Raw genomic sequence first — 24,642 nt, forward strand, 5'->3', positions numbered from 1 at the left:
CTAACCATGTTTTAGCACGTGATCCACTCTGACCTTAGATTCTTTTCTGCTTACAAATGGTAGCTTATGATTGGCTGTCCTCTATGAAACACTTAGTTTCCTCCTCCAGTGTTTTCTTTGGAGGCAATTCCCAGTAACTCCATTATATTTGTTGAAGTTTATTCTCATTTTCTGGGTACAGATTTCCATCTTCCCAAACTTATACCGTCACTCAGCCTGATTCAGATCAGAGGTGAAGTTATCCCTTAGCCAGTGCCCCTGATTTATGGAGGATCATCTCTTTCTTTGTGGTTTCCCTCTAAAGCTGATTTCTGAGGATTTAGGCCAAGGCCTTGCCACTTCAACTATGGTGCCCAGATCAGCAGCATCAGCATCAATTAGGAGATTGTAAGAGGACGGAATCTTCTGGCCACTTCAGACTTGCTGAATGAGCATTTTATCCCTAGGTGATTCATATGTACTTTTAAGTTTGAGAAGCATGGGATGGGGGACATCTAAAGTCCTTCTAGTTTTTTTTTTTTTTTTATAGATATTATTTATTTATTCATGAGAGACAGAGAGAAAGAGAGAGAGAGAGAGAGAGGCAGAGTCACAGGCAGAGGGAGAAACAAGCGCCATGCAGGGAGCCTGATGTGGGACTTTATCCTGGGTCTCCAGGATCACACCCTGGGCTGAAGGCAGCACTAAACCGCTGAGCCATCCGGGCTGCCCAAGTCCTTCTAGTTCTACAAGTCTGCTGCTGCTATGAGAGATGTCTATGCAGTTACTCTTTACCCTGGCTCTACTGTTCACTGTATGGGCTTGGACAATTACTTGACCACCTTGGGCCTTTGTTTCTTCCTCTTTAATGTGGTACTTGCTTCAAAGTGTTGTTTTGTAACATGCTCGGAACAGTACCTGGCACATAGAAGGTACTATAGAAGTGTTAGCTGTTTTAATATTGAATATGTTTTCATGTATGCTTTGGGAGTCCCAATTTCAGGTCAGGCAGGAGGAAGAACAGGTTTAACAACTGACAATGGAACTGCAGAAATGGGGTTATAGAGGCTTCTGCATCTCACAGAAGGAGATCAAGAACTTTAGGCCTGGAAGCTAGACTGAGCAGCTCACAGAAGCCCCATCTTTTTAAGACCTCGGAACATAGAGTTGATGTGCCTTCTCCCAGAAATTCCTACATCTAAGGCCCAATGGCAGAGCTGCCTGTGAGGTCCTGGAAACCACGAGGCTGTGCCAGGCCAGGCTGCCTGCCTGGAGGGCTGCAAGACGACTGTGAAATTGATGTTAGAAGCCCATGAAGACAGGCAGGAATGAAAACAGCAAGAAAGTTGTGGAAAATAAATGAGCATCTTATTGGACAGAGTGCCAGAGAAAGTCTGTGGTCTGGTTTCATGGCACCCAGATGTCAGTTATTTTTTTTTTTTTTTAAATTTTTTTTTATTTATTTATTTATGATAGTCATACAGAGAGAGAGAGAGGCAGAGACACAGGCAGAGGGAGAAGCAGGCTCCATGCACCGGGAGCCTGATGTGGGATTCGATCCCGGGTCTCCAGGATCGCGCCCTGGGCCAAAGGCAGGCGCCAAACCGCTGCGCCACCCAGGGATCCCAGATGTCAGTTATATCAAATTACTCATATTTTCTGCAAGCCTGGTGGCTCTCCTATCCCTAGATGGGGGGTAGGAAGGGATGGGGAATGCTGTGCTTTCTTGTTAGCCTGGAGCCTCAGGTCACATCCTGCGCACACGTCCCTCCAGGGCCTCCAGTTCAGCCAACACCTCTTTAGGTAGATCCTGATTGACCTGCTCTGTCAGGTAGCTCCGAATGTCACGAACCTCCTGTTCCCAGAAGTCCTTGGGGAGTGAGAACAGCTGGGTGGTGTCTACAGCTCCCAGGCCACTGAGATCCAAGGCGCCTTCCTTGGGCACCAGCCCAATGGGCGTCTCTTGGGCACTGTCCTCTCCCTCTAGCCGCCGGCAGATCCAGTCTAGCACCCGAGCATTCTCTCCGAAGCCTGGCCACAGGAAGCGGCCTGCCTCGTCCCGCCGGAACCAGTTGACGTGGAAGATGCGGGGAAGCCGGGCCCCCTTGCGCTCTTCCATGCTCAGCCAGTGTTCCAGGTAGCGCCCAAAGTTGTAGCCAAAAAAGGGGCGCATGGCAAATGGGTCGTGCATGATGATCTTCCCTGGGGAGGGGAGCAGGGCAGGTAAGGAATCTGTCTTGTTATCGGAGAAGGCGAGGACACCCTGCATCTGGCTGGAGGGAGTTGCGAAACTTTGGTGGCTCTGGAATCTCCGCAGAGCAGGGTGGACAGAAGGGATCCGGAAAAGAGACACGTGGGGAGGGCAGGCAGGAGGAAGGTCTGGCTCAGGAAGGGTGAGAAGCAGCAATGTGGGTACTCAGAAGAGGGGTATGAGAGGGCACCCACCTTTGTGTTCTGCCGCTGCAGTGGACTCCGAGCGCATGGCACTGCCCACAAACACCCCGTGGCGCCAGTTGAAGGCCTCATATACTAGGGGTACTCCTAGAACCCAGGGGAACAGGGTCACAGGTGGCTTTTTTCTTTGGACCCTCACTCCATCCCTACTGCTGATCTTGACTCCTGGCCTGGCTCTCCTAGGATCTTTGCCATCCCATTTTTGAATCCCATGCCTCCCCCTAATTTTGCATTCTCCAGGGGACAGCTCTACAGCCAGAAAGCTACGGCTGGCAATCCAGGCAGTACAAGAGAGAGGCGGGCCCTAAAATGGAGCCAGGAGGCATGGAGCCCACACGATGCTTACCTTGGGGTCTGCGGCCTCCAAAGATGATGGCATCGATGGGGACACCTTCAGGGGCCTCCCAGGCCGGGTCCATGATGGGGCACTGGCGAGCCGGGGCACAAAAGCGAGAGTTGGGATGTGCACAGGGCTCTTTGTCTCCTGGCAGGGGAAATACAACCACTATCACTTCCAAGGACTTGTCCACCCTCAAAACACACTTACTTTTGCATGCACTCTTGCACAATTTCCATTTGTGTTATCAATTCCCTGCAAGCCGTTGTTGTGGGAAGGAGGAGGGAGAAGGGAGTCAGGACATGTCCCCCAAAAGATCAGGTTATTTACCTATAATGATGCTGCCAGCTGAGCTATGTGAGAAAGAGTGGGTGAGGAATTGGGGTTTAGCAAGACACTACTGTTTATGCCAAGCTATAGCTACTTGGCATTGACCAGTGCTCAAAGGAATGGGCTTAGCTAGTGGCAGAAGGTTAGAGCGGAAAATTTATCCCAGAAACAATTTATTTATGGGATTATTATTTAAACAAACACTCAAATCTGAAGCAAAACCTGAGACTGTCAGATCAGCATTTCAGACAACTGGCTTTCCATCAGCAACTAGGGGAAGATGGGATCTTCTGAGATATCAAAATGTAAATTCATTTTGAAGCTAGCAGAATTCTGGTGATTTCCCTGGGTCTGTTCAGACCCAGATGGAGCGACAGGGCTTGAAGAACTCAGAGATAACCTGAGGAACAGAGGTCATCTGGCCCCTTCAGGTGCCCTGGAGAGGGGATGGACCAAGTCAGTGGCATAAGTACAAAGCAGCACCATGGAGACCCCGAGTGGACACGGTGTCTTCTCTGCTGGAGGTTGCTGGTCAGCCCTGGGGGGACCAAGGGAGTTCTAGAGCCAGTCCCCTACTCCCACCGCGTCCCCTTCCCAACTCCCAGCTCCTGCCTCCACTTGCATGTAAGAGCCTCTTGTACTTCCATCAACCCCCAATTCAGGTCCCTGGCACAGGGTTATTCCGGGAGTTACAGCTGGGCACAACATGCCCTACTTATACCCCTGAATCTAGAGATGATGAAAGGGTTGGGGAATTAGCCTGCAGGGAAGTAGGAAAGTTTCTTGGGTTTCTCAGTTGGGTGGGGAGGCCTGGGAGGGCTTAATGATGGTGGTGGATAAAGTGAGGGGTGATTAGATAAGGAGGGAGCATGCTCAGCCAGCCCAGCAAATGTGAATTTAGACTTCAGCGGCCACAAGCCTGTCGTCCCCAGCAGGCACTTGTTTGCTCCCTTCCCTTGCTCTCAGGGCTCTTTGGCTGCAGAAGGTCCAGAGGGCAGGGGTGGGGGAGGGGCAGGGCTGCGAGGCGCCAGGGGCAATGACAGGGTTGAGAGACTAGCTTTTAGAAGAGGCTAAAGAGGGATGCCTGGGTGGCTCAGCCCAGGCTCCGTGGTTGAATGTGTCTGTCTTTGACTCAGGGCATGATCTGGGTCTGGGGATCCAGTCCCACATCGGGCTCCCTGTGAGTAGCCTGCTTCTCCCTCTGCCTGTGTCTTCTCTTCCTCTCCCTCTGTGTCTTTCATGAATAAAAAAATAAAATCTTTTTTTTTTTTTTTTTAAAGAAGTGGCAAAAGAGCTGGTCTGATTTCATCCAGAAGATGGACAAACAGAAGATTGGGTTATTGGGTTGTGCGTGTTAGAGGGATGAGGAAGGGCAAGGGTAACAACACAGACCTTTATTTATTATTATTATTATTATTATTTTAAAGATTTATTTATTATTTTAGAGGGGGGTAGGGGCAGAGGAAGAGAGAGATAGAATTTTTTTTAAAAGATTTTATTTATTTATTCATGAGAGACACACAGAGAGAGGCAGAGACACAGGCAGAGGGAGAAGCAGGCTCCATGCAGGGAGCCCAACGTGGGACTTGATCCCAGGACTCCAGGATCACGCCCTGAGCCAAAGGCAGACGCCCAACCACTGAGCCACCCAGGCGTCGAGAGAGAAAGAGAGAGAGAGAGAAGAGAGAAGAGAGAGGGAGAATGAGAGAGAGAGAGAGAATGAGAGAATCTTAAGCAGACTCCCTGCTGAGTGCAGAGTGGTCAGGAGGCTCAATATCGTGACCCTGAGATCATGACCTGAGCCAAAATCAAGAGTCAACCACTTATCTGGTGAGTTACCCAGGCTCCCCAACACTGACCTTTAGACAATGGTTGTTTTTTTTTTTAAATTTTTTTATTTATTTATGATAGTCACACAGAGAGAGAGAGAGGCAGAGACACAGGCAGAGGGAGAAGCAGGCTCCATGCACCGGGAGCCTGACGTGGGATTCGATCCCGGGTCTTCAGGATCGCGCCCTGGGCCAAAGGCAGGCGCCAAACCGCTGCGCCACCCAGGGATCCCCCTAGACGATGGTTGTTATACAGAGGATGGTGGGAACCAAGTGGCAGGGGGAGGGTCAGGTTTCCTCCTTCCTAATGGGTCAAACTTTATGGACTGTACTTTGAGCCCAATTCCTTGTGTAAAAATACTTTTTTAAAAGATTTTTAACTTATTTATTCATGAGAGACATACAGAGAGAGGCAGAGACACAGGCAGGGAGAGAAGCAGGCTCCATGCAGGGAACCTGACGTGGGACTCTATCCCGGGTCTCCAGGATCACGCCCTGGGCGGAAGGCGGCACTAAACCGCTAAGCCACCCCGGCTGCCCGGTAAAAAATTTCAAGGCAGTCTTTGCCTTTCCTTTTTTTAAAAAAACATTCCGGCTTATTTTTATTGATAATTTGCTATGTATTTGGCACTGTGCTAAACCCTTTGCATGCATATTAGCTTTAGGAGATAGGTACTTTGGTAACTACCTCTATTTAACTGATGGGGTCACTGAGGCTCAGGAGGGTAGGCTCAGGATCCCAAAGCCAGTACTTAGTGGCGTTGGGATTTGACCTGAGATCTCGTTTGGGGTTGGAAACGGAATATTCATAACTTCCTGTGCCTCCCAGAGGTCCTGGAGGATGGCTGCAGGTTGTGGAGAAGGCTTTTATATCATCAAGGTACTGAGCCCGGGGGAGGCTGTCACAAATCTCTCACCCCACTTACCAGGTTTCCAGGGTTTGCCCAGCCAGGAGATCACGGTGACACCAGGTGGAAGGGGCTGGTCAATGCCCTCCCAGTATACTCCACCATCGCTGGTCTCAGCCACATTGGTGAAGAGAGTGTTACTCTGGATTGTGGCCATGGCATTGGGATTGGTGGTGGCAGAGGTACCAGGGGCCACCCCGAAGAAGCCATTCTCAGGGTTGATGGCCCGGAGTCGACCTGTTAGGAGGAGAAGTGAAAGAAAAGAAGGACCAACCAGGAAGGGTTGAGAGGTGCAGCCATGGAAGGTTCTGTTCTGCTCCTGCTTGCCCTGAGCTGGCCCCCAGATCTGATGGGGAGATTCTGTCTCTAGGTGACTAGACTGCTGCCAGGAGGTATGGAGCAGGTCTGCCAGAAGCAGTGGAAAGGAGACTCTTTTTTTTTGAAGGGAGACTCTTACACTCTAGTAAGAGCCAGAACTGCGACTATGATCCAAGGGCCTCTCACCATCACTGTCAAACCTCATCCAGGCAATGTCATCCCCCACACACTCCACTTTCCAGCCCGGCAGTGCTGGCCGCATCATGGCCAGGTTAGTCTTGCCACAGGCACTGGGGAAGGCTGCCGCCACGTAGCGCTTCTTCCCCATCGGGTTGGTGATACCCAGGATCTGTGTGTTGGGGAGAGAAGGAATGAAGAGGAGGTCACCAAAGGTCAGTTATGGTCTGCACAGAAAGGATAGCTGGGGGTTATTAACAGGGAGGACAAATGTTTATTTGCTAAACAGGTGCCAACACCTCACCACGGGGCTGGGGTGGTGGCAAGTCAGAGCCCCCTCAGTGTTCAGCAGCCTGGGATCAAAGCTTCAGTCATTTGGGCAGAATCCCTGCCTACCAGCCTGGCACCTGGCAGTGGGGAGGTGAGGCTAATGCTGCCAGCCAGGCCCCGCCCCTGCCCTGTTCCCTGCAGCTGCCCAGATCCTCACCAGGCCCTCACCAGCATGTGCTCCGCCAGCCAGCCCTCATCCCGGGCCAGCCGAGAGGCGATGCGAAGGGCAAAGCACTTCTTGCCCAGCAAGGAGTTGCCACCATAGCCGCTGCCGAAGGAGATGATCTCTCGCTGGTCAGGCACATGGCCAATCAGGGTTTTCTCTGGGTTGCATGGCCACTGGCTCCCCTGCTCCCCTAGGGGACAATGGGGTCATAGAGCTGGCTGCTGGTGAGGGCATCAGGGACTGAGGTGTTAGGGGCTGGAGGGATCGGGGTTGGCAGGAGAGACACTTAGGAGCAGTGGTGGTGCCAATGAGGGCTAAGGCCCTCCACCTCATAATATCCATCAGTTCCCATGTCCCTGTTTTGGGACGTGGACAATTGACTTTTCTCAATCTTGTGCAAAGTGCTCTGGCAGTACGGCATCATCTCCAGCCCAGACTGCTGCCCTAGATTTTGGGAATTAGGTATTTCACGAATTAGGATGGGTACAATCTGGAGTTCCCTCCGAGTGCAAGCAGGTCTATGTTCCCCCCTAGGCAGGGCAAACACTTACCTTGCCCAGTCAGGGGCTGGCCCACCGAGTGCAGACACTTGACAAAGTTGCCATCTCCTAGGGCCCGAAGCACGGGCATCCCCAGCCGGGTCATAATCCGCATGCTTGCCACCACATAGGCTGAGTCAGTGAGCTGCACCCCAATGCGGGACAGTGGGGAGCCCACGGGACCCATGCTGAATGGAAGCACGTACATGGTTCGGCCTGTGGAAGAAAATGCCACCTGGATGAGGGGTTCTAACCTGTTCGTACCTTCAGTGCCCCTGGTTCTGTGTCCCTGCCCAGGTTACCCTGCATGCAGCCCGGGAATCTCTCATCCACAGCTTGCTGGAACTCAGCTGGGGACATCCAGTTGCCTAGTTGCCCACGAGCCCCACCGGCGGGGAGGGGCACTGTGTCCCGTTGAGAAGGAGTTACAATCACCGTCTTGCTCTCTACTCGTGCCACATCCTTGGGGTCTGTGCGGGCCAGCCAGCTGGGGGAGAAGGGTTATCAGGAAGATGTGGCCAGCCGAACTCCCTCATCCCCAGATCCAATCTTTCAGGTCCCATTTGGACTCTAGGTCTTCTGTGGGCCTGATTTCTTTCCATCCATTTGCACCTCAGTTGCTTCCTCCAGATTTTATCCCAACTAAGGGGGTAGTTCCCTCTGCCCAGCCTTCTAAAGGTCCTTAGTGAAAACTCTCTGAACTTGGGGGAGAGAGAGGGAGAAAAAAAGGCACAGGTTTTTACTTGTGTCAGCTGCTCGGTTTAATGTAAAAAAACAGACCAATCCCACTAATTCCTGATTCTGTTTCTCCCAGAGGTCCCATTCTTGCTCATTTCATTGGGATGGTCTCGTTAACTTTGATTTTGTCTTGGTAAATCAAAAGTGGCCTCGGTGCAAGCAGCTGCCCCTGCTCCCACCTCATGGGTGGGTCATGGGGCTGTGGGCTTACCAGTTGTCATACTTGGGGAGCTTTCGGATAAGTCCCTGCTTTTCCAGCAGGGTCAGTGTGGCAGTATTCTCACTCTCGGAGCCATCACAGATGTGGATGGCCTCTGGTTGGCACAGGTGGGCACTGCGCTCCACAAAGTCTCGAACCCCAGCAGGCAGCTGGCCCAGATCTCCACTGAGTACCCGCAGGGTCTGGATGCTGCGCCAGGATGACCAGCCCCAGGGGCTCAGCCCAGGCCAGCTAAGCCTGCAAGACAAGAAGCAGAGAGGTGGTGAGCAGGGTGTTCTCATGGAAGATGGGCGAGTCAAGGGGATAGGAAGCCTGAGGGGTGCTAGGGAGTGTGCAAAAGCGTGTATATCATGGGCTTTGTGAGTCTCAGCGAGGGAGTCTCCTGTTCAGCAAAGGACAGGTATTGCCCAATGAGAATAAGGGCACATGCCTGGCGGTATGGAGCATGTGTGTAGGCACGCTGAGGTTATTGCTGGCTTAGCCCACGCCCACGTTTAACTGTGTCTGGTTGGATGTTGGAAATGAGGAGGTGCCCATGGCCCAGTGTTGATAAGCTGTGCCTAGGTGAGTTTCGTGTGTCTCGTATTTGAAGGTCTCATCCCTGTTCTTCCCATTCTCAAGTACAATTTTTATAAGTTAAAAAAGCAGCTATTTTTACTTTTTTTTCTTCTGGTGTGTATGCTATAAGACTGTGAAAGCCTCAGCAAAGGACCCAGTCTTGGATAGTCCCAGGTTTCTAGATTAGGATCTTTTGCACAGAGTGAATAGCTGGATATTGAGGTTTCAGGCATCAGAGCTAGGGCTCCCCACCTGCTCATCTGGCCAACGAGGGTTGCATAAGATGTTGCCTTTGGGTAGGTGGGTTGAAAGCTGACTGTTGGGGAATGTCACTGGCTAGGGTTCAAGCCCATTCCCAGGAGGGCGGGGTCCCTGTTGTTTGTCTCTTCACAGGGAGAGGGAGAAGCAGGGTCTGCTCTGATTGGCCTGGACCCAGGGTGGAGTAACCCAGAGAGCAAAGGCCACAAGAGGGAAGTTGCCCTCCTCCTATGCCAGGGCCTTGCCCACCAGAAACTGCTCCACACACTGGACTGCATGCCCCTGTCCTTCCCCTCAGAGGGGAAGCCTAGAGAGCTTCGGGTGTTAGTGGTAGGAGGGAACATCAGACTGCAGAAAGCTCCAACTCAGAGGCTGTCAGCCCAGGGGAGGGAGAACAGTCACTCAGACCATGGATGTGGGAGCCAGAGCCTGCTTGGAGGGGGACCTGGGCTGGCTTCCAATGGAGAAAGCAGGATGGAAACCCAGTATGGCCACAGGGGCAGAGGATGAGGACTCCTGGAACCTGGAGAGTTATTCCTGAGCATTAATTTCAAAGGCACCCAGTCCTGGGGAGAGCTTCTCCCCACAGGGGGCTTGGCTCAGGAAGGCTCTGGTGATGTTCCCCCACTCCTCTCCAGCCCCCTAAGTGGGACCTCCTTTTCCTCTGCTCGGAAGACCACCCACAAGGGCTGGCAAAGTGGGACCAGCTGTTGGAGAGATATGGGGTCAGTTCAGACTTTGGGACAGATTCTGGGGAGAAGGGAGGCAACCCAGGAAAGATGGGAAGCTGTGAAAAGGTAGAGGGCCAAGGGGCTCCCGTCCCGGACAGGGGTTGAAGCCAGCCATATACGAATTGAAGGCAGCCTGTTTCCCTCCTGCCCCAGGAGGCCCCAGGTCCCTTGGCTGCACCCGGCTTCCCTCCAGTTCGCGGGAGGCTGGGAAATGGAGGTTTACCTTCTACCTTCTTTGGGGAGCTCTGAGCTCAATCCCCCAGGGGTTCATGCACCCCTGACCCCAGGGCCCTACCGCTTCTGATCGCAACTGAGGCACAAGAGTTACCTCTGTACAGGAAAGGAAGAGACGAGGAGACAGGGCTTAGCGGGGGCAAGCGAGGAGGGGGAGGAAGTTCTAAGAGCGGCAGATCGAGGCCGCGCGGTCAGAGACCAGCAAAGCAGGGAGGGGGAGGAGGGGACGGAAGCGGGGGCGGCCAGAGCGGCGAGGCCACCCCGATCTCCCGCGAGCCGCCGGGCCCCGGAGGCCGGGCCCTGAGAAGCACGCGGCCCCCGCGGAGGAGGCGGCGGGCGGGCAGCAGAGCGCCCCCGGCAGTCCCGGGGCCGAGCGCGGCGGGAGGTGCGGGTCGGCCCGGGCTGGGGCTCACTCACCGCAGGCCGGGGCGGTACACAGCGGCCATGGCACCTGGGCGGGGGCTGCGGGGCGGCCGCGAGAGCCGCGAGGACCCGGGAGATAAGGAAGGCGGGGCAGGAGCGGGCGCCGCGAGCCGGAGCGACGGCCCGGCGGGAGGCGCTTAAAAGGAGGCGGGCGGGAGGGTGCGGGGGCGGAACCCAGCCCGGCGGGCGCGACCCCGGCCCCGCCGGTCCCCGGCCCCGGGCCCGCCCAGGCGCCGCCCCAGGCCCGCATCCTAGCCCCAAACCCGTCCCTCCCATTGGACGGCGGGCCCCGTGCCGGCCCCGCCTCCGCGAGGCCCCGCCCCGCTCCGCCTCGTCCCCTGCACATGATGTAACTTTGAGGACTCTTGCTCCCGAGCTGGGGCTGGGAGACCCTGGGGTGGCACACGAGCCAGGAACGAGGCGTGAGGCCAGGCAGGGGCCCAAGGAGGCTGGAAGTCCAGAAGCTGGGGGTTGGACATTGCCTTTTCCCTTTTCCTGGGGACTGGACACTCTGAGACCCAGGCTTTTTTTTTCCAGGGCCCCAGGGCTAAGGTTCCATACCCCCATATCCCTGCTTCTTCTCCTCCTGATGAGGGCTCTCTTCTGCCTTCCCATGAAGTGGTGGTGCCTCAACCCCCAGAGTCTTTCCTTTGGGCCTCTGCCCTGGCTGTTCTTGCCACACTCTCCCGGAGAACAAATCTGTCCCACCCAACCACCACCATAAAGTCCTTAGGTAATTTCTCAAGTCAGGTCTCCAACTTGAGAGCACTGAGTATCACCCCAAATGCCACAGTATGTCAAACTCAAACATGTCTATGGTAGGCACCTGCCCAGCATTGATTCCCCCTTTCTGGTAGTAGCACCCTGATGTTCCTTTGGGGAACCACCTCTTCAGTCCCTGTGATCATATGGGTCTCCTATGGGTAGGCTCTCAGTTTGGCCAATTTGTATGTTCCTCACTTTGGCCACAGCGATTGGGAATGTTCAGGGATGGGCATGAGTTCCCTCTTGGGAGCTTTTGCTGTAAACTTTCAAAATGGGCTCTCTTTCTGCTGGGTTTGCTGAGCTGGTAGGATATAAACCTAGGTAGGATATAAACCAGGTAGGATAAACCTGCTGGGTGTCAGCTTGGCACTGCCCTAGATGGAAGGCAGCCTGGAGGAAGTAGAGCAGAGGGATGGAGAGCTACAGTTCCCTGATTTCAGTTATATGAGTCAACACATTTCTTCTCTCGCTTAAGCTAATTTTCAGTGGATTTCTGCCATTTGCAACAGAAACAATCCTGATTCTCAGGCTTCTCAGAGTTTTGTGCTAGAATAAGTGGGACAAGGAGGGCTGGCCTTCAGCCTTAGGCTTGCTGTTGGCTCTCTATCTCTTCCACCCAGTCTGCATCCTGGACTCAACCTCATGTGTATATATTTGGGATTCTTTCCTCCAGTTCCTATATCCAAACTCTGTCCACACCTACTCCACTTCAAACAGCTGCCTTCTTGTCCACCTTTTGGGCTTAAAGCTGTGCATGCCAGTGGCAGCATGGATCTGCCGAAGGCCATCACCTCTTCCATAATCCTGCACCTGCTCTCATGCTTCCCCATCTCAGTGAATGGTACCAGCATCTGGGCAGTTGCTCCAGAGGAACCTGAATCAGTCTAGGCTATTTCTTCTCTTCCAGAGCCAATCAGACACCAGAACCTTTGGATCTGTACTTCCTAATTAGCTCTCAAATCTATGTCTATCCCCATGGCCACTGGCTTAGTTCAGGGCTTACCTCTCACCTGGCTTCAGGTGATATCTTCCAAGCCACCTCTTGGATGCCCACCTCTCCAAATGCCACCCGACTCCCTCCCACTAAGCTACCCTCCAAACTCCGCATGTAACTTCACTTTGATGAGTTAAGAGAAAGAGGGATAATGTTTATTGTGTGGCCACTAGATCAGATTCTGTGCCAACAGCTTTACACGCATCATTTCATTCAGTTTCACAACCTTAGAAGAAGTTGTCTTCTACTCAGTGTCACATAGCTGGTCATCAGAGAGAAATGGAATCTGAATCCAAGCCTTTCTGACTCTTCTTACCAGTTTACTTTTTTTCCCTTCCAATCCTATAGTGTCCCCTTGATTTATCATTTTAAAAAAAGTGAGATCATATCACTTTAAGGCTTAAAATCCCTTTGAGGCTTCCTACAACGTGGCAACTGATACCCTTTGTAATCTGGCTCCTATTTATCTAGCATTATCACTGCCACCTCCCTACTTGCCACCTCTCCCACATACCCAGCTGCAGTTTCCAGAGCACTTCTGTGAACCCCTTCAGCTGTTCAGATTTATTTATTTATTTATTTATTTATTTATTTATTTATTTATTTATTTTTTGCTGTTCAGATTTAAATTAAACATCCCCTTCTAGGTGAAGTCAGTTTGACTCTTAGAATTAACATCTATGTCATTTGTGTTGGTTTTATACTGTATACATACCTCTGTTTTTGAAATTCTCACACAGGGATCCCTGGGTGGCGCAGCGGTTTGGCGCCTGCCTTTGGCTCAGGGCGTGGTCCTGGAGAGCCGGGATTGAATCCCACGTCGGGCTCCCAGTGCATGGAGCCTGCTTCTCCCTCTGCCTGTGTCTCTGCCTCTCTCTCTGTGACTATCACAAATAAATTAAAAAAAAAAAAGAAATTCTCACACTTTACTATAGTTGCTTTTGTATCTCTATAATCCTTACTCAAGTGTTAGTTCCTTGAAGGAAGGACCCACATTTTAGTCTTGTTTTTATCCTAGTTCCTAGTAGAATGGCCTGTAATAGGCAGCTAATAAATGCTATTTGAATAAAAGAGTAGACAAGTCTCATGTTCCTGAAGCTCCATTATATCCTTCCTTCCTTAACTTTAGGGGCTCCTATGAAGGTTTCCTTATAGTGTTGATTCCCTTTATTTGCTACACTTTTTTTTTTTTTAAGATTTTATTTATTCATGAGAGACAGAGACATAGGCAGAGGGACAAGGAGGCTCCCTTTGGCAGCCCGATGTGGGACTCAATCCCAGGACACTGGGATCGGGACCTGAACCAAAGACAGAGGCTCAACCACTGAGCCACCCAGGTACCCCTATTTGCTACACTTTTATATGATTCTCTGGTGCACCGCCCAGCCTGGTCAACCAGTAGGCCCAGTGTTCCAGCCACACCACCACCAGGGGGCAGGGTGTGACCAGCTTTCCACTGGTCTGCATTTTCTCTTCCCCAAGGCCCTCTGGGTCTGGCCCTTGGATGCTGTGGTGTGCCACCTAGATTCCTTCTTCAGGATCCAGGTATTCATTGTCCCAGCCTTGGAGCATTGGCTGCTAATGGCTCACAGCTGAATACATCCTGTGGCTGAAGGGAGCAGTCTCACCAAATGTAACACCCCTTTCCTGGGGCAGCATGTATCCAAGGACTGGTTGATGCAGGGGACCAAAGGCCTGGTCCCCTTTCCTCAGTTTGGTCCATCCAAGCTCCAGAGCTCCTGTGGGATCAGCTAAAGCCTCTGTGCAATTGCAGTGCATTTCTGCTTTTCCTGCTATCCAGTCCTGTTTTTCTCTCTGCTTTTAAAAGTCACCGCCCCCCCACCACCCTGCCCCGCAGGGAACCACCTGTACACAAGCTTCCATCTCAGAGTTTGTTTCCAGCTTAAGATATCCTCCAAACTCAACTTGGATACTGCATTAGCCCCCTAATCTGGTTCTGATTCCGTTTTTCCCTCCTCCACACTAAATCCAAAATGAGCTTTTCAAACACAATCTGATCATGAAATTCTTTAGTAGCTTCTCTCTGCTCTTAGAGCTCAGGGGCACCTGGGTGGCTCAGTGGTTGAGCGTCTACCTTTGGCTCAGGTCATGATCCTGGAGTCCTGGGTTCAAGTCCTGTATTGGGCTCCCCACAGGGAGCCTGCTTCTCCCTCTGCTTGTGTCTCTGCCTCTCTCTCTCTGTCTCTCAGGAATAAATAAATAAAATCTTAAAAAAAAAAAAAGCCCAAATCCTAAACTTGGACTGCAAAGCTCTGCTGGAGTGAGTGGGAGGCGAAGGGAAGGAGAATCTGAAGCAGACTCCACACTGAACTGACACACAGGGGCTTGAACCCATGAAAGCAAGATCATGACCTGAGCTGAAACCAAGGGTCGGTTGCTTAGCTGTCTGAGCCAGCCAGGTACTCCCTTGCGTTTAAATATTTAAAGTGTAGAACTTATGCTAAGAAACTGTTAAATAGGATCCCTGGGTGGCTCAGCAGTTTGGTGCCTGCCTTTGGCCCAGGGCATGATCCTGGAGACCCGGGATCGAATCCCACTTCGGGCTCCCTGCATGGAGCCTGCTTCTCCTCTGTCGGTGTCTCTGCCTCTCTCTCTCTCTCTCTGTGTCTCTCATGAATAAATAAAGTCTTAAAAAAAAAGAGAAACTGGTAAATATGTTCTATTCTTCTACCTTGATAGATATATGCATAATGGTCTGGAATTTAGTTCAAATTTGAATTCAGATTTGGACTTTATTCAGAGTCCTAAGAATTCTACAATAGAATGTGGTGGTGTGGGGAGAAGATGTGTTTGGCCCCTGGCCTTTGGGCCTGCTTCTTTTCTCTATCCTGACACCATCTTGTACTGTGAGGGGCCTCATGTGCACACATGTAGACCTCTCTGTCTACATGTCCCAATTCTGTCTGTGACCTCCTGCAAATAGTCACTGTCAGCCAGCCTTTGGTTCTGGAGATGTGTATAACAGTAATGTGGTCCACTTCTACAAGGGTCAACCCAGGAGAGAGGTCCACGTGGGCCCTAGAGGTAGGCAGGGAATTCCTGGGTATTTGGGCCATAGAGGTGGGCAGGGGAGGCCTGAATTCCTCACCCCATGGGGTGGGACACAGCCAGAATGGAACCTTCCAAAAGCACAGAGCCCAGGGTAGAGACCACTCTTATCTGGGCCTAAGGGCAATAAATTGATGTCTTCCAGTCTCATCAGGCTATACGCTCCATGAAGGCAGGGCAGGTGTGAGTCTGATTTACCGAGGTGTCCCTAATGCTGAGCACAATGCCTGGTGCTTAGTAAACACTTGTCAAATGAACATACCAGGTAGACCAGGAAGAGATTTGAAGACCTGAATCCATTACTGAAGATCTAGATACCAAAAGCCAGAACTTGTACGGCTTACAGGGTCTTATGACTCCAAAAAGGGAGTGTGGGACAGAGGAGGTTAGTGATGGCGCCCTGGATTGCTGGCTCAGTCTCCTCTCCTCCCTCTCCATCTTGTACCCCAATTCTCCCGGCAGTTCCCCCAATTGTCCAACATCCCTCTGTTTAGATATTTTTCCTTTTGTGTCCTTTGGCCACTGTGCTTCCTCTGTGGCCTGACCCTCTGTCTGTCTGTTCCTCTGTATTTCTTTTAAGTTCTTGGTCCCCAGTCTTACCTTTCCTCTGTCCCTTCCTTCTATCACCATTGCTCTTCTGATCCCTTGTTCCTATCACCCCTCTCATGGCCCCTCATTCCCTTCTTGGTCCTCCCCAGAAGACTTCCTTTCTCTTTTATTTATTTTTTTAAAAATATTTATTTATTTATGAGAGGCACAGAGAAAGAGGCAGAGGCCATAGGCAGAGGGAGAAGCAGGCCTACACCTCCTGCCCCACTCAGCGAAGCTTCCTTGCCTCCCTTCCTCTCCTCTGTCATCTCTGAAGTCCACCTGGCTTCATTTTTTTCGCTCCCATTTCCCTGTCCCCAGATGTCTTGGTGTGCATCTCCTAGGCTCGGGTCCACCCCCACCAAGATGGTCCATGAACCACCTTCTGGGGCCCCACTGATTGCCACGGCATCTCCTTTCTGTGCCCTTGCTTCTTTTTCTTGGCCCAGCCCTCACATCCCGGACACTTTTCCCTAGCCAGTGGCACCTTGTCTGAGCCCTGAGCGGCTCAGCTAGCCTGAGCTTGTTTAGTCTGACTCTTTGAGCCCATTAGCAGCTTAGCACCTCCCCCCCATCTCTCCTTTGAGCTGTCCAGTAAACAAGAAGATCAACACAGACCTGACAGCTGCTCAGGGGCGAGTGTCTGGCTGGGGCCAGGCATGAGAAAGGGGCTGCATTCAACACTTCTTCAACTCAGGAAGTTCTGGGGGCCTTTCCTGGGTATGTGCTGCAAAGCCACATTCCATGGACGAGTGTGTTATTCTCTGTCTTCTTGATCTCCATTCCCACTTTGTGACATTGTCCCCAGGCCCTGGTTCTTCTGCAAAAAACAGCGAGATCCAGGCAATTACACTGAGAAGCCTTATTACTTAAATAGGGACAATGGTTTCTGCTCCACACAATGCAGGACAGATGTGGGAAGAGAATGATGTCTTCTGATCTAGGTCTTCTTATAGGTGTGTACCTGTAAGCATGGTAAGAGAGACCCCCCCCCCCCCCCCCCCCCACAACACACACAGAGGGAAGGCTGCATTAGCTGTAGGTATTCTGTAGACCAGTTGTTCTCAAATTTCAATGTTCATCAAAGTTGCCTGAGGGCTTATTAAAACAGATTGTGTGTGTGTGTGTGTGTGTGTGTGTGTGTGTGTGTGTATGTGTGTGTCTCATCCCCAGAGTTTCTGATTTAGTAGGTTTGAGGTAAGACCAGAGAATATGCATCTCTAGCAAGTTCCGAGGAGATGCTGCTGGTTGGGGGAACCACACTTTGAGAACTACTGCTTTAGGGCATCTGAATCCACCAGCTCTTCAACCAACACCTAAGGCATGAACAAGGTTAATTTTTATAGCCGATCATCCTTGGGGCCGATGGACACCCAGGTTTCTCTCTGACTTGGGACAGAGGGCCCGTTAACCCCATGGGAATGGTTGAGTATCTTCACCAGGTAGGGAATAACCATTAACTCCTAGAGTTCTATTCTCATACACACCCTGTTTTAAACAGCTTCAGACAGGTTTAAACACCTCCTTAGCTAATTCCTAGCATCCCCGTTCCAACTTCTACTCAGGGATGAGAGCTCTAAGAGGTGTTAGGGGATTAGGCTGAAAATGTAGGTCACCCTCAAGCCATCTGGGAACCAGGATGAGGAGAAGGAAGATAGAGGGACAGAGACACGCAGGGAAAAGGCAAGAGGAAGCAGAGGGCGTGTGAGGGCACTTACAGAAGTGTCTCGGATGGATTGGTGGTGATTAGATTTCAGTGTCCTGAGGTGGCCCAGAAGGAAGGAGCAGAGATCCCCACTCTCCCCCACTCTCCCCCACTCTCCCTTCTGTTGCCCCTTTTCCTGAGCTGGGCTGCCTGTCCTGGGGCTGGCTCAGTGAGAGTGGGAGAGGCTGAGGACTGGGTGGCCAAGTCCTGGACATTCACCGTGGGGATGGTTGCCTGTCTTTCGGATACAATAGCTGTGAGGGGTATGTGGCCAGTCACAGTGGGAGTGAGGAGGGGACAGAAGTGTGCGGATTCCTGAAAACAAGAAACAGTCCCAACTGGCTAGGTGAGAAAGAGTGGGTTCAGGACTGCTCGTACTCCTGCAAACACTGCCAAGGTGCTGCAGAGTGTTGGAGGGTGAGGGCACCAGGAGCTTCTCTGGGCCTCTTTTCTAGTCCCAGGCTCTCAGTTGCTGAGGGCTGAGGGTGATGTTCGCCGGAGGGTGGCTGGCCAGGCCAAAGCAGCTCTCTGTACAAGGGAACTGGGCACCTGTGAGAAGGACCATCAGTGAGGAGCTTTGTTGGGGCAGATGCCCCCTTTCCTTCCTTGAGAATAGGCATACTTGTCTTCTCCCCTCTTCTCATTCCCCTCAGCCCCCCAGGCCAATGAGATATGCAAATGATCCCCTTACCTCATTGGCTAGAGGCCTGAGGACCACGGATGACCTCAGAGCACTGGCCCTTTAAGAGAGCCCTGTGGGCTTGGTGCCCTCAGCGCCTTGTTCTGAGTGCTCAGGCACCAGGCCCTGCTCAATGGGGTCTCCAGTCTCTGGGGAAGCTGTGCCTGCCTGACTCGGACACTGACCACATCATTGCTACCATTCCCCAGGTGAGTATATTCGGGGCCTACCTGGGTGCCAGGCCATTCACCAGCAGCCTCCTCCTCTGTCACCTGCTGTCTGCTCTCTGTTGTCTGTTTTTCAGAATCCCCACACATCTGTTCCCTGCCCCACTCCCACCCTGACTGGCTTTATGTCCCTCAGTGCTGTCACATCAGAAAGACAAATAACCTTCCCCACGCATCTCTTCATTTAGTTCTCTCTAGACACCTCTCTCAGCATTTCACCATCTCTTCCCTGCCAAGGATTATTCCTTCAATCTGTGTCTTTGTTTCTTTTTTTTTTTTTTTAAGATTTTATTTATTTATTCATGAGAGACATAGAGAGAGGCAGAGACATAGGCAGAGAGAGAAGCAGGCTCCCTGAGAGAAGCTGGATGTATGACTCAATCCTAGGACCTCGGGATGATGACCTGAGTCAAAGGCAGATGCCCAACCACTGAGCCCCCCAGGCACCTCCTATGTCTTTGTTTCTACCACCCCTGTCCTCTCAAGGGTGAGGGGCTCAAGAGATAAAGCAACAATCCTTCCCAGGGGCAAGGAAGAGAAAAGGATTCTCTCCTCCCACCTCTAGGAGCAGAACCTGAGGGTCTGCAATGTCCTTAGGAAGAGGGCTGCCTAGGCTTGGGGTCTCAAGATGGAGCCAAATGCCAAGCTCTGGGGATGAGTGCTCCCTGCCTTGCACCTTTGGGGGGCTGGCAGTGGGGCTGTTGGAACTGAGACCTGGGCTAGAACTTGGGAGCTACAGGCTGGGAAGGATGTCTGAGGTCATCTAGCCTGAGGTCCCTCAGGTGAGCACACACTCTGCAGTTGATAACAGGGAGGAGAGCTCCTTGCTGACATAAGTTTGGGACACTCTGGGTTGAGTTTGAACAGACAGTTTACTGAACGACTCCTCAGATCGATAAGCTGCTATGCTTTGTGAATCTGCAGAATGTGGGGATGGGAGGCAGCATCTCTCAAAATGATCTGAACATCAACTTCTTGGGTATTTCTCAGACTTAGGGCTTCCCAGAACACTCTTTGGGAAATGGTAAAGTTTACCTGCCTTTATGGAACAAAATGGGAAACCCGGGTCAGAAAGGGGAAGGCAATCTGTCCAGTTCACAGAACATAGCAGATTCTGAGTAGAAGGAGGAAAACCAATTTTAGTTGGTTCCCTTTGGAGAGATTGGCTTGGGGAAAGGTGGTCACCACTCAGTCCTGATCTTTCTAGAACTGACTCTAGGATCTTTCTTTTTTCTTTGAAAAGTCTCATGGTCCTATAAACGGGATTGATTGATTGATTCACCCATAGAACAGATGTGCACTGAGGACCCTCTATGTGCAAGGCATTGACCTAGGCGTTCTGAGAGAGAAATATAACATCACATTATCCTTATACATTAAATTAAGTCATGGTATCTGTGCCTTCCCATTGTCCTAAAATAGACACATACTCTGTCACAGTTAATTAAGCAAAAATTTTTTGATTGCTTGGAAATGGAATGATGTCTCTTGAGATGGCAGAGCCTCTCAGTACGTCCCAGCACTAGAGTTGGGAGCACTGCCATGTTCCTCCTGTTTTTCAGAGCTCCCAGAGGCGCCAGTGGGGCCAGAGGCTGTGCTATTTATCCTCTTCCTCAGTCAGGCCTCTAAGCTGCTTGTCCCCAGTCAGGAGCCCCTGCCACCTGAAAAGTTGCTGCCGCCCAGAGGTGACTATTTAGGGAACAGGGTTGCACATCACCCCAGCTTTCTGGAACTCCGGCTCTCCAGGGCACTTGGGCTCCGGGAGAAGCAGGTTCTGATGGAGGAGGCTGGCAGGCAGCCTCCAGATGCTGCTCCAAACCTCTCCTCTTTTTTTGCAGGTGCACTCCCCACAAACCAGCCCCAGAATGGCACTGCCTCCCAGCCCCCTGGCTATGGAATATGTCAATGACTTTGACTTGATGAAGTTTGAGGTAAAACGGGAACCTGCTGAGGGGCGATCTGGCCCCCCAACAGCCTCACTGGGCTCCACACCATACAGCTCAGTGCCTCCTTCACCCACCTTCAGTGAGCCAGGCATGGCGGGAGCGACTGAGGGCCCCCGGCCTGGCCTGGAGGAGCTGTACTGGCTGGCCACCCTGCAGCAGCAGCTGGGAACTGGGGAGGCGCTGGGGCTGAGTCCCGAGGAGGCCGCGGAGCTGCTGCAGGGTCAGGGTCCAGTCCCTATCGAGGGGCCCCACGGCTACTACCCAGGGAGCCCCGAGGGGACGGAAGCTCAGCATACACAGGTGAGTGATCAGTGAGTGGTCTGAGGCGAGGCAGGGTGAGGCAGGGCAGCTCAAGAGAGGAAGGAGACTTTCGGGAGAGGTTTACGGATTGGGGAAGAGCCCGAGGGCAGGAGAAAGGAGGAGCCCTTGAAAGAAATCGAAGAGAGAAAATACCTCTGCCCCCTCCGCTTTTTCCAAATGGAGAGAAATGACTAGTATGAACCCGGAGGAAGAGGGAGAAGAGAAGGCTAGGAGAGGACTAAAAGGGGAGAGTTGAGAATTAATGGGGAGCGGTTGATGACGGGGAGGTAAATATCCTCAGTCTGTGCAAACACGGAAAGAGCCGCGTGTGGAATGGAAGGAACCGCGTGGAGGCTGTGGGAACGGGAACGAGGTTGGCCTTTCCAAACCTCGTGCCTCCCCAGCCCCCAACCTTCTCAGGAAGGATCGGGACTCATCCTATTAATTATAGACACAGATGGGGGTGTTGAGGGCATTAGGATGTAATCCAAATCCTTTGAGGGTCACAGGGTTGCGGCCTTCAGGACAGGGGCGCGAGGTGCCCTGGCGGGGCGGGGTTTGCCTGGGCGCGTGTCCCCGGGGCACCGAGAGCCCGCGGCCCGCCGCTGAGCAGCGCGCGGGGGCGGCGCGGGAGTCCGTAGGCCTGCAGCGCGCCGCGGCCCGCAGGGGCGCGCGTCCCCCGGGGAGGCGGGGCTTGTTGGGGCCTGGGGCGGGGTCTGGGCTGCCGGGCGGATTCGGCGGGAGCGGGAGCGCGAGCGTCCGGGAAGGCGGGGCGGGGCGGGGCCGTCCCGCAGGCCGCCCGAGCGCGGAACTGCGGAGCCGGGCGGGACCCGGCGCTGACCAGCCCTCTGCCCTCTCCCGCTGCAGCTGGCCGAGCGGTTCTCGGACGCGGCGCTGGTGTCGATGTCTGTGCGGGAGCTCAACCGGCAGCTGCGGGGCTGCGGGCGCGACGAGGCGCTGCGGCTGAAGCAGAGGCGCCGCACGCTGAAGAACCGCGGCTACGCGCAGGCCTGTCGCTCCAAGCGGCTGCAGCAGCGGCGCGGGCTGGAGGCCGAGCGCGCCCGCCTGGCCGCCCAGCTGGACGCGCTGCGGGCCGAGGTGGCCCGCCTGGCCAGGGAGCGCGACCTCTACAAGGCTCGCTGTGACCGGCTGACCTCGAGCGGCCCCGGGGCCGGGGACCACGCCCACTTCTTCCTCTGAGCCGCGGGGGCCGGGGAGTGGTGTCGTAGGGGGTGGGGGGCACCACCCAGGAGGCCACTGTACCTTTTACTAGATGGTTTACTGAGCGCCTTCTGGTCCAGACGCTCCGTAGTATGACTATACGTAAATATCCTCTCAGGACATGCTCCAAGGTTAGATGCTGGTCATTTTTTGGGAGAGGGGTCTTCTCTCTTCACGCAGGCAGCACACAAAATCCTCCACCTCCCGTTCCGCCCCACATGACCAGGACACTGAGATCTGGAGGGGCCGGTGCTGGGCACTATGGGGTGGGGTGGGGAGGTGTGGATGACAGCTGGGTGACAGTGAATGGGTGGGAGCCGAGGGAGTGGTGTGACTCCCCCTCAGTTTAGATTTTAATTCAAGGTTTTCAACCTGTAGTGCAGGAAGGTGGTAATTAGCAATGAAGCCTCATTCGGAGGCTTGTAAACTCCCCATTTTAGGACTACTGCGTTTTCAAGATTTCAGTTACCAACAGCAAGACAGACTAAGAACGCTCCGCAAGAGGCTTTACTCCTACCCAACCTAGAGGCCTCCAGGGCCCAGGGCAGTAAAGGCCTGAGGAGCTCTGAGAGTGGCTGGGAGAGAACTCCGGAGACCTGGGTCCTAGTCCCAGCTCTGCCACGGGATACCTCTGTCACCTAGGGAAGCTCACTTGGTCCCTGGGATTTGGTTACCTCATCTAATCCTGGGTTGGATGACTTCTGACACCTTTCCAGTTCTGGCATCTCCTTGGTGTGGGAGTGCCAAGAGTCTCCCCAAGAAGCCCCCAGAATAACCTCACCAAAGGGACTTCCTGTCCTGCTCCCGCTTCTTGATTGCAGCCTAGGCAGTGGATGAGCCCACACACTGGTCCTCTGCTGTTCCCTCTGGGCTGCCTTGGCCTCCAGACCCGCATAGAGTACCCTTGCTACCTCCTGCCTTGCTGAGGGCTGAGATGAGATTTTACTCAGTATGATAAGATGTTGAAAGAATGTGGTTTTTGTGAATTAAACTTGAAGTTCAGGAAGAACTTTATACCATTGGCTAAATGTTCTTGCCATTTAAGATGTGTTCATTCTTTAGCCTTGCTCTTGGCTTGTGTGTGTGTGTGAGTGTGTGTGTGTAGTATCGGTTCTGGGGGCCCAATGAAAATGAGGTGGAAGGGTGGGGATTGGGCCAGATGGAGCCTCCTCCTCCTACCACCATAGCACAGAAGCCCAGGAGCAGCAGTGACTGGGCCAGGCCTGCCTATGGCTATCCTGAGGTCCCATAGTTGCCATGGTTACCCAGCCCTCTAGTTCATCTGCCTACAGAGAGAGTAGGCGGGGGCTCTGGGCAGAGCAGAGGCATTGAGCTGGGAGCATCTACCTCACCAGCCACTGTCGTAGGTCCTCTAAGGGACATAATAAATAGGGAGAAGCAGTTGAGGGTGGAGAAGAGGCTCCCATATGTCTCTCTTCCTTTCTGCCCCCTCTTTCCACCCCCTCCCCAGCTGTCTCTTCACAGTTCTTGTTCCCTCCTCCCCCTCCTCTAGCGCAGCTTGTCCCTCTTCCACTCAGACACCTGCAATGGGAGGCATCTCCTCCATTTCCCCCAGGATTTCTTCCTCTTTTCTCTTTCTCCACCACTGGCCACTGGCCACTGGCCACTAGCCACCCTCTCTGGCCCTGGCTCCTCTCTCCTGAGTGGCTCACAGCACCTTTGGCCTCTCCTCCGTCATCTCCTCCCATGAGCATCATTGAAGGAAGAGGCTGGGGCAGCGAGGACCCCTCCAGGAGCCCATCTTTTCTTCTCTTGTTCTGGATTATCACCTGTGTCCTTGCCTGCTCTCTGGAGCTTCAGTCCAGACTGAATACTGCTCTTGCACACCTTCCTTAACTGGCTGAGGCCTGCACAGCACATACACGGGCAGAGACACCATCCATAGGCACCTGCCCTCCTGCACACAATCAGCCCACGTATACATACACCTGGGTCTCTAGATGGGGCTCACACAGAAGTTGCACACTAGTGATTAAGAGTGTGGGCACTTCAGTCAGATGGGTCTGGGCTCAATTCCAGGCTCACCAGTTCTTTGACGATGGGTGAATTTAAATGAAGCCTCACGTGGTTTGCCAGAAAAATGGGGTAAATGATGCTAGTGAGAGTGAATGCATTTAAAGCATGTAGCACAAAGTTTCATACATGCCAAACAATAATGTCCACTGCTGTTGTTAATGTTATTAAGGGGACACAGACTGACTTCCTGAAACATTAAGACCACACTCATGGAGAGGCAGGGATGTGCAGTGTATGAGGACATGCGCACATTCACGTCCCCAGGAAAACCAGGCTGCGCAGACCTTAGATGCCCCCTCTGTGTTCATAATTCACTCACAGACCTGCTGCCCTCCTTCAGTCCCCCCAACGCCCCTGCTTGACTTGCCCCACAGCTGTGTGGGGGCTGGAGTGCAGCTCCTGGAGGACTCAGCAGGGCTTCTCTGGAGACAGCTGTAAGGGGGCATCAACCTGCCCCTTTGACAGCCCCTCATTACCACCCTGCATCTCTGGCAAATTAACCTCCATGGTGCTGGGCCCCCTGGGGTTGGGAGGTGAGGGAGGGGCTCCTTAGATCCCACTGGCACACAGTTGGGGTGAAAC

The 24,642-nt window shown here is 53.0% G+C and overlaps 2 protein-coding genes across 2 annotated transcripts in view; one reads left to right on the forward strand and one right to left on the reverse strand.

Moving 5' to 3' along the window:
* NRL (neural retina leucine zipper) overlaps window positions 1–23,010 on the forward strand; it is a 29,803-nt gene extending 6,793 nt beyond the window's left edge. The window contains exons 2-3 of the mRNA XM_041758765.1: window positions 20,395–20,802; window positions 21,670–23,010. Of these exons, the coding sequence (XP_041614699.1) occupies window positions 20,422–20,802; window positions 21,670–22,002 (714 nt within the window). The 5' untranslated portion in view covers window positions 20,395–20,421 and the 3' untranslated portion in view covers window positions 22,003–23,010. The remainder of the gene's footprint in view (window positions 1–20,394; window positions 20,803–21,669) is intronic.
* Window positions 146–10,679, reverse strand: PCK2 (phosphoenolpyruvate carboxykinase 2, mitochondrial). The gene is made up of 10 exons (XM_041758759.1): window positions 10,524–10,679; window positions 8,317–8,562; window positions 7,670–7,854; window positions 7,380–7,583; window positions 6,831–7,018; window positions 6,342–6,504; window positions 5,856–6,074; window positions 2,780–2,917; window positions 2,425–2,520; window positions 146–2,181 (listed from the first exon to the last, which is right to left on the reverse strand). The coding sequence occupies exons 1-10, from the start codon at window positions 10,550–10,552 to the stop codon at window positions 1,727–1,729; spliced, it is 1,923 nt and encodes a 640-aa protein (XP_041614693.1). The 5' UTR covers window positions 10,553–10,679; the 3' UTR covers window positions 146–1,726.
* Window positions 23,011–24,642: the final 1,632 nt, after the last annotated feature.

Source organism: Vulpes lagopus, chromosome 6 (assembly GCF_018345385.1).
Source record: "Vulpes lagopus strain Blue_001 chromosome 6, ASM1834538v1, whole genome shotgun sequence".
NCBI classification, from domain to species: Eukaryota; Metazoa; Chordata; class Mammalia; order Carnivora; family Canidae; genus Vulpes; species Vulpes lagopus.

Excerpts from the sequence above, each read along its gene's own strand:
- PCK2 (XM_041758759.1), bottom strand. The coding sequence starts at position 10,552 with ATGGCCGCTGTGTACCGCCCCGGCCTGCG. Across the intron at positions 6,505-6,830 it reads GGCTGGCGGAGCACATGCTG|ATCCTGGGTATCACCAACCC; the intron begins GTGAGGGCCTGG and ends CCCAACACACAG. Across the intron at positions 2,521-2,779 it reads TGGAGGCCGCAGACCCCAAG|GAGTACCCCTAGTATATGAG; the intron begins GTAAGCATCGTG and ends CCTGGGTTCTAG.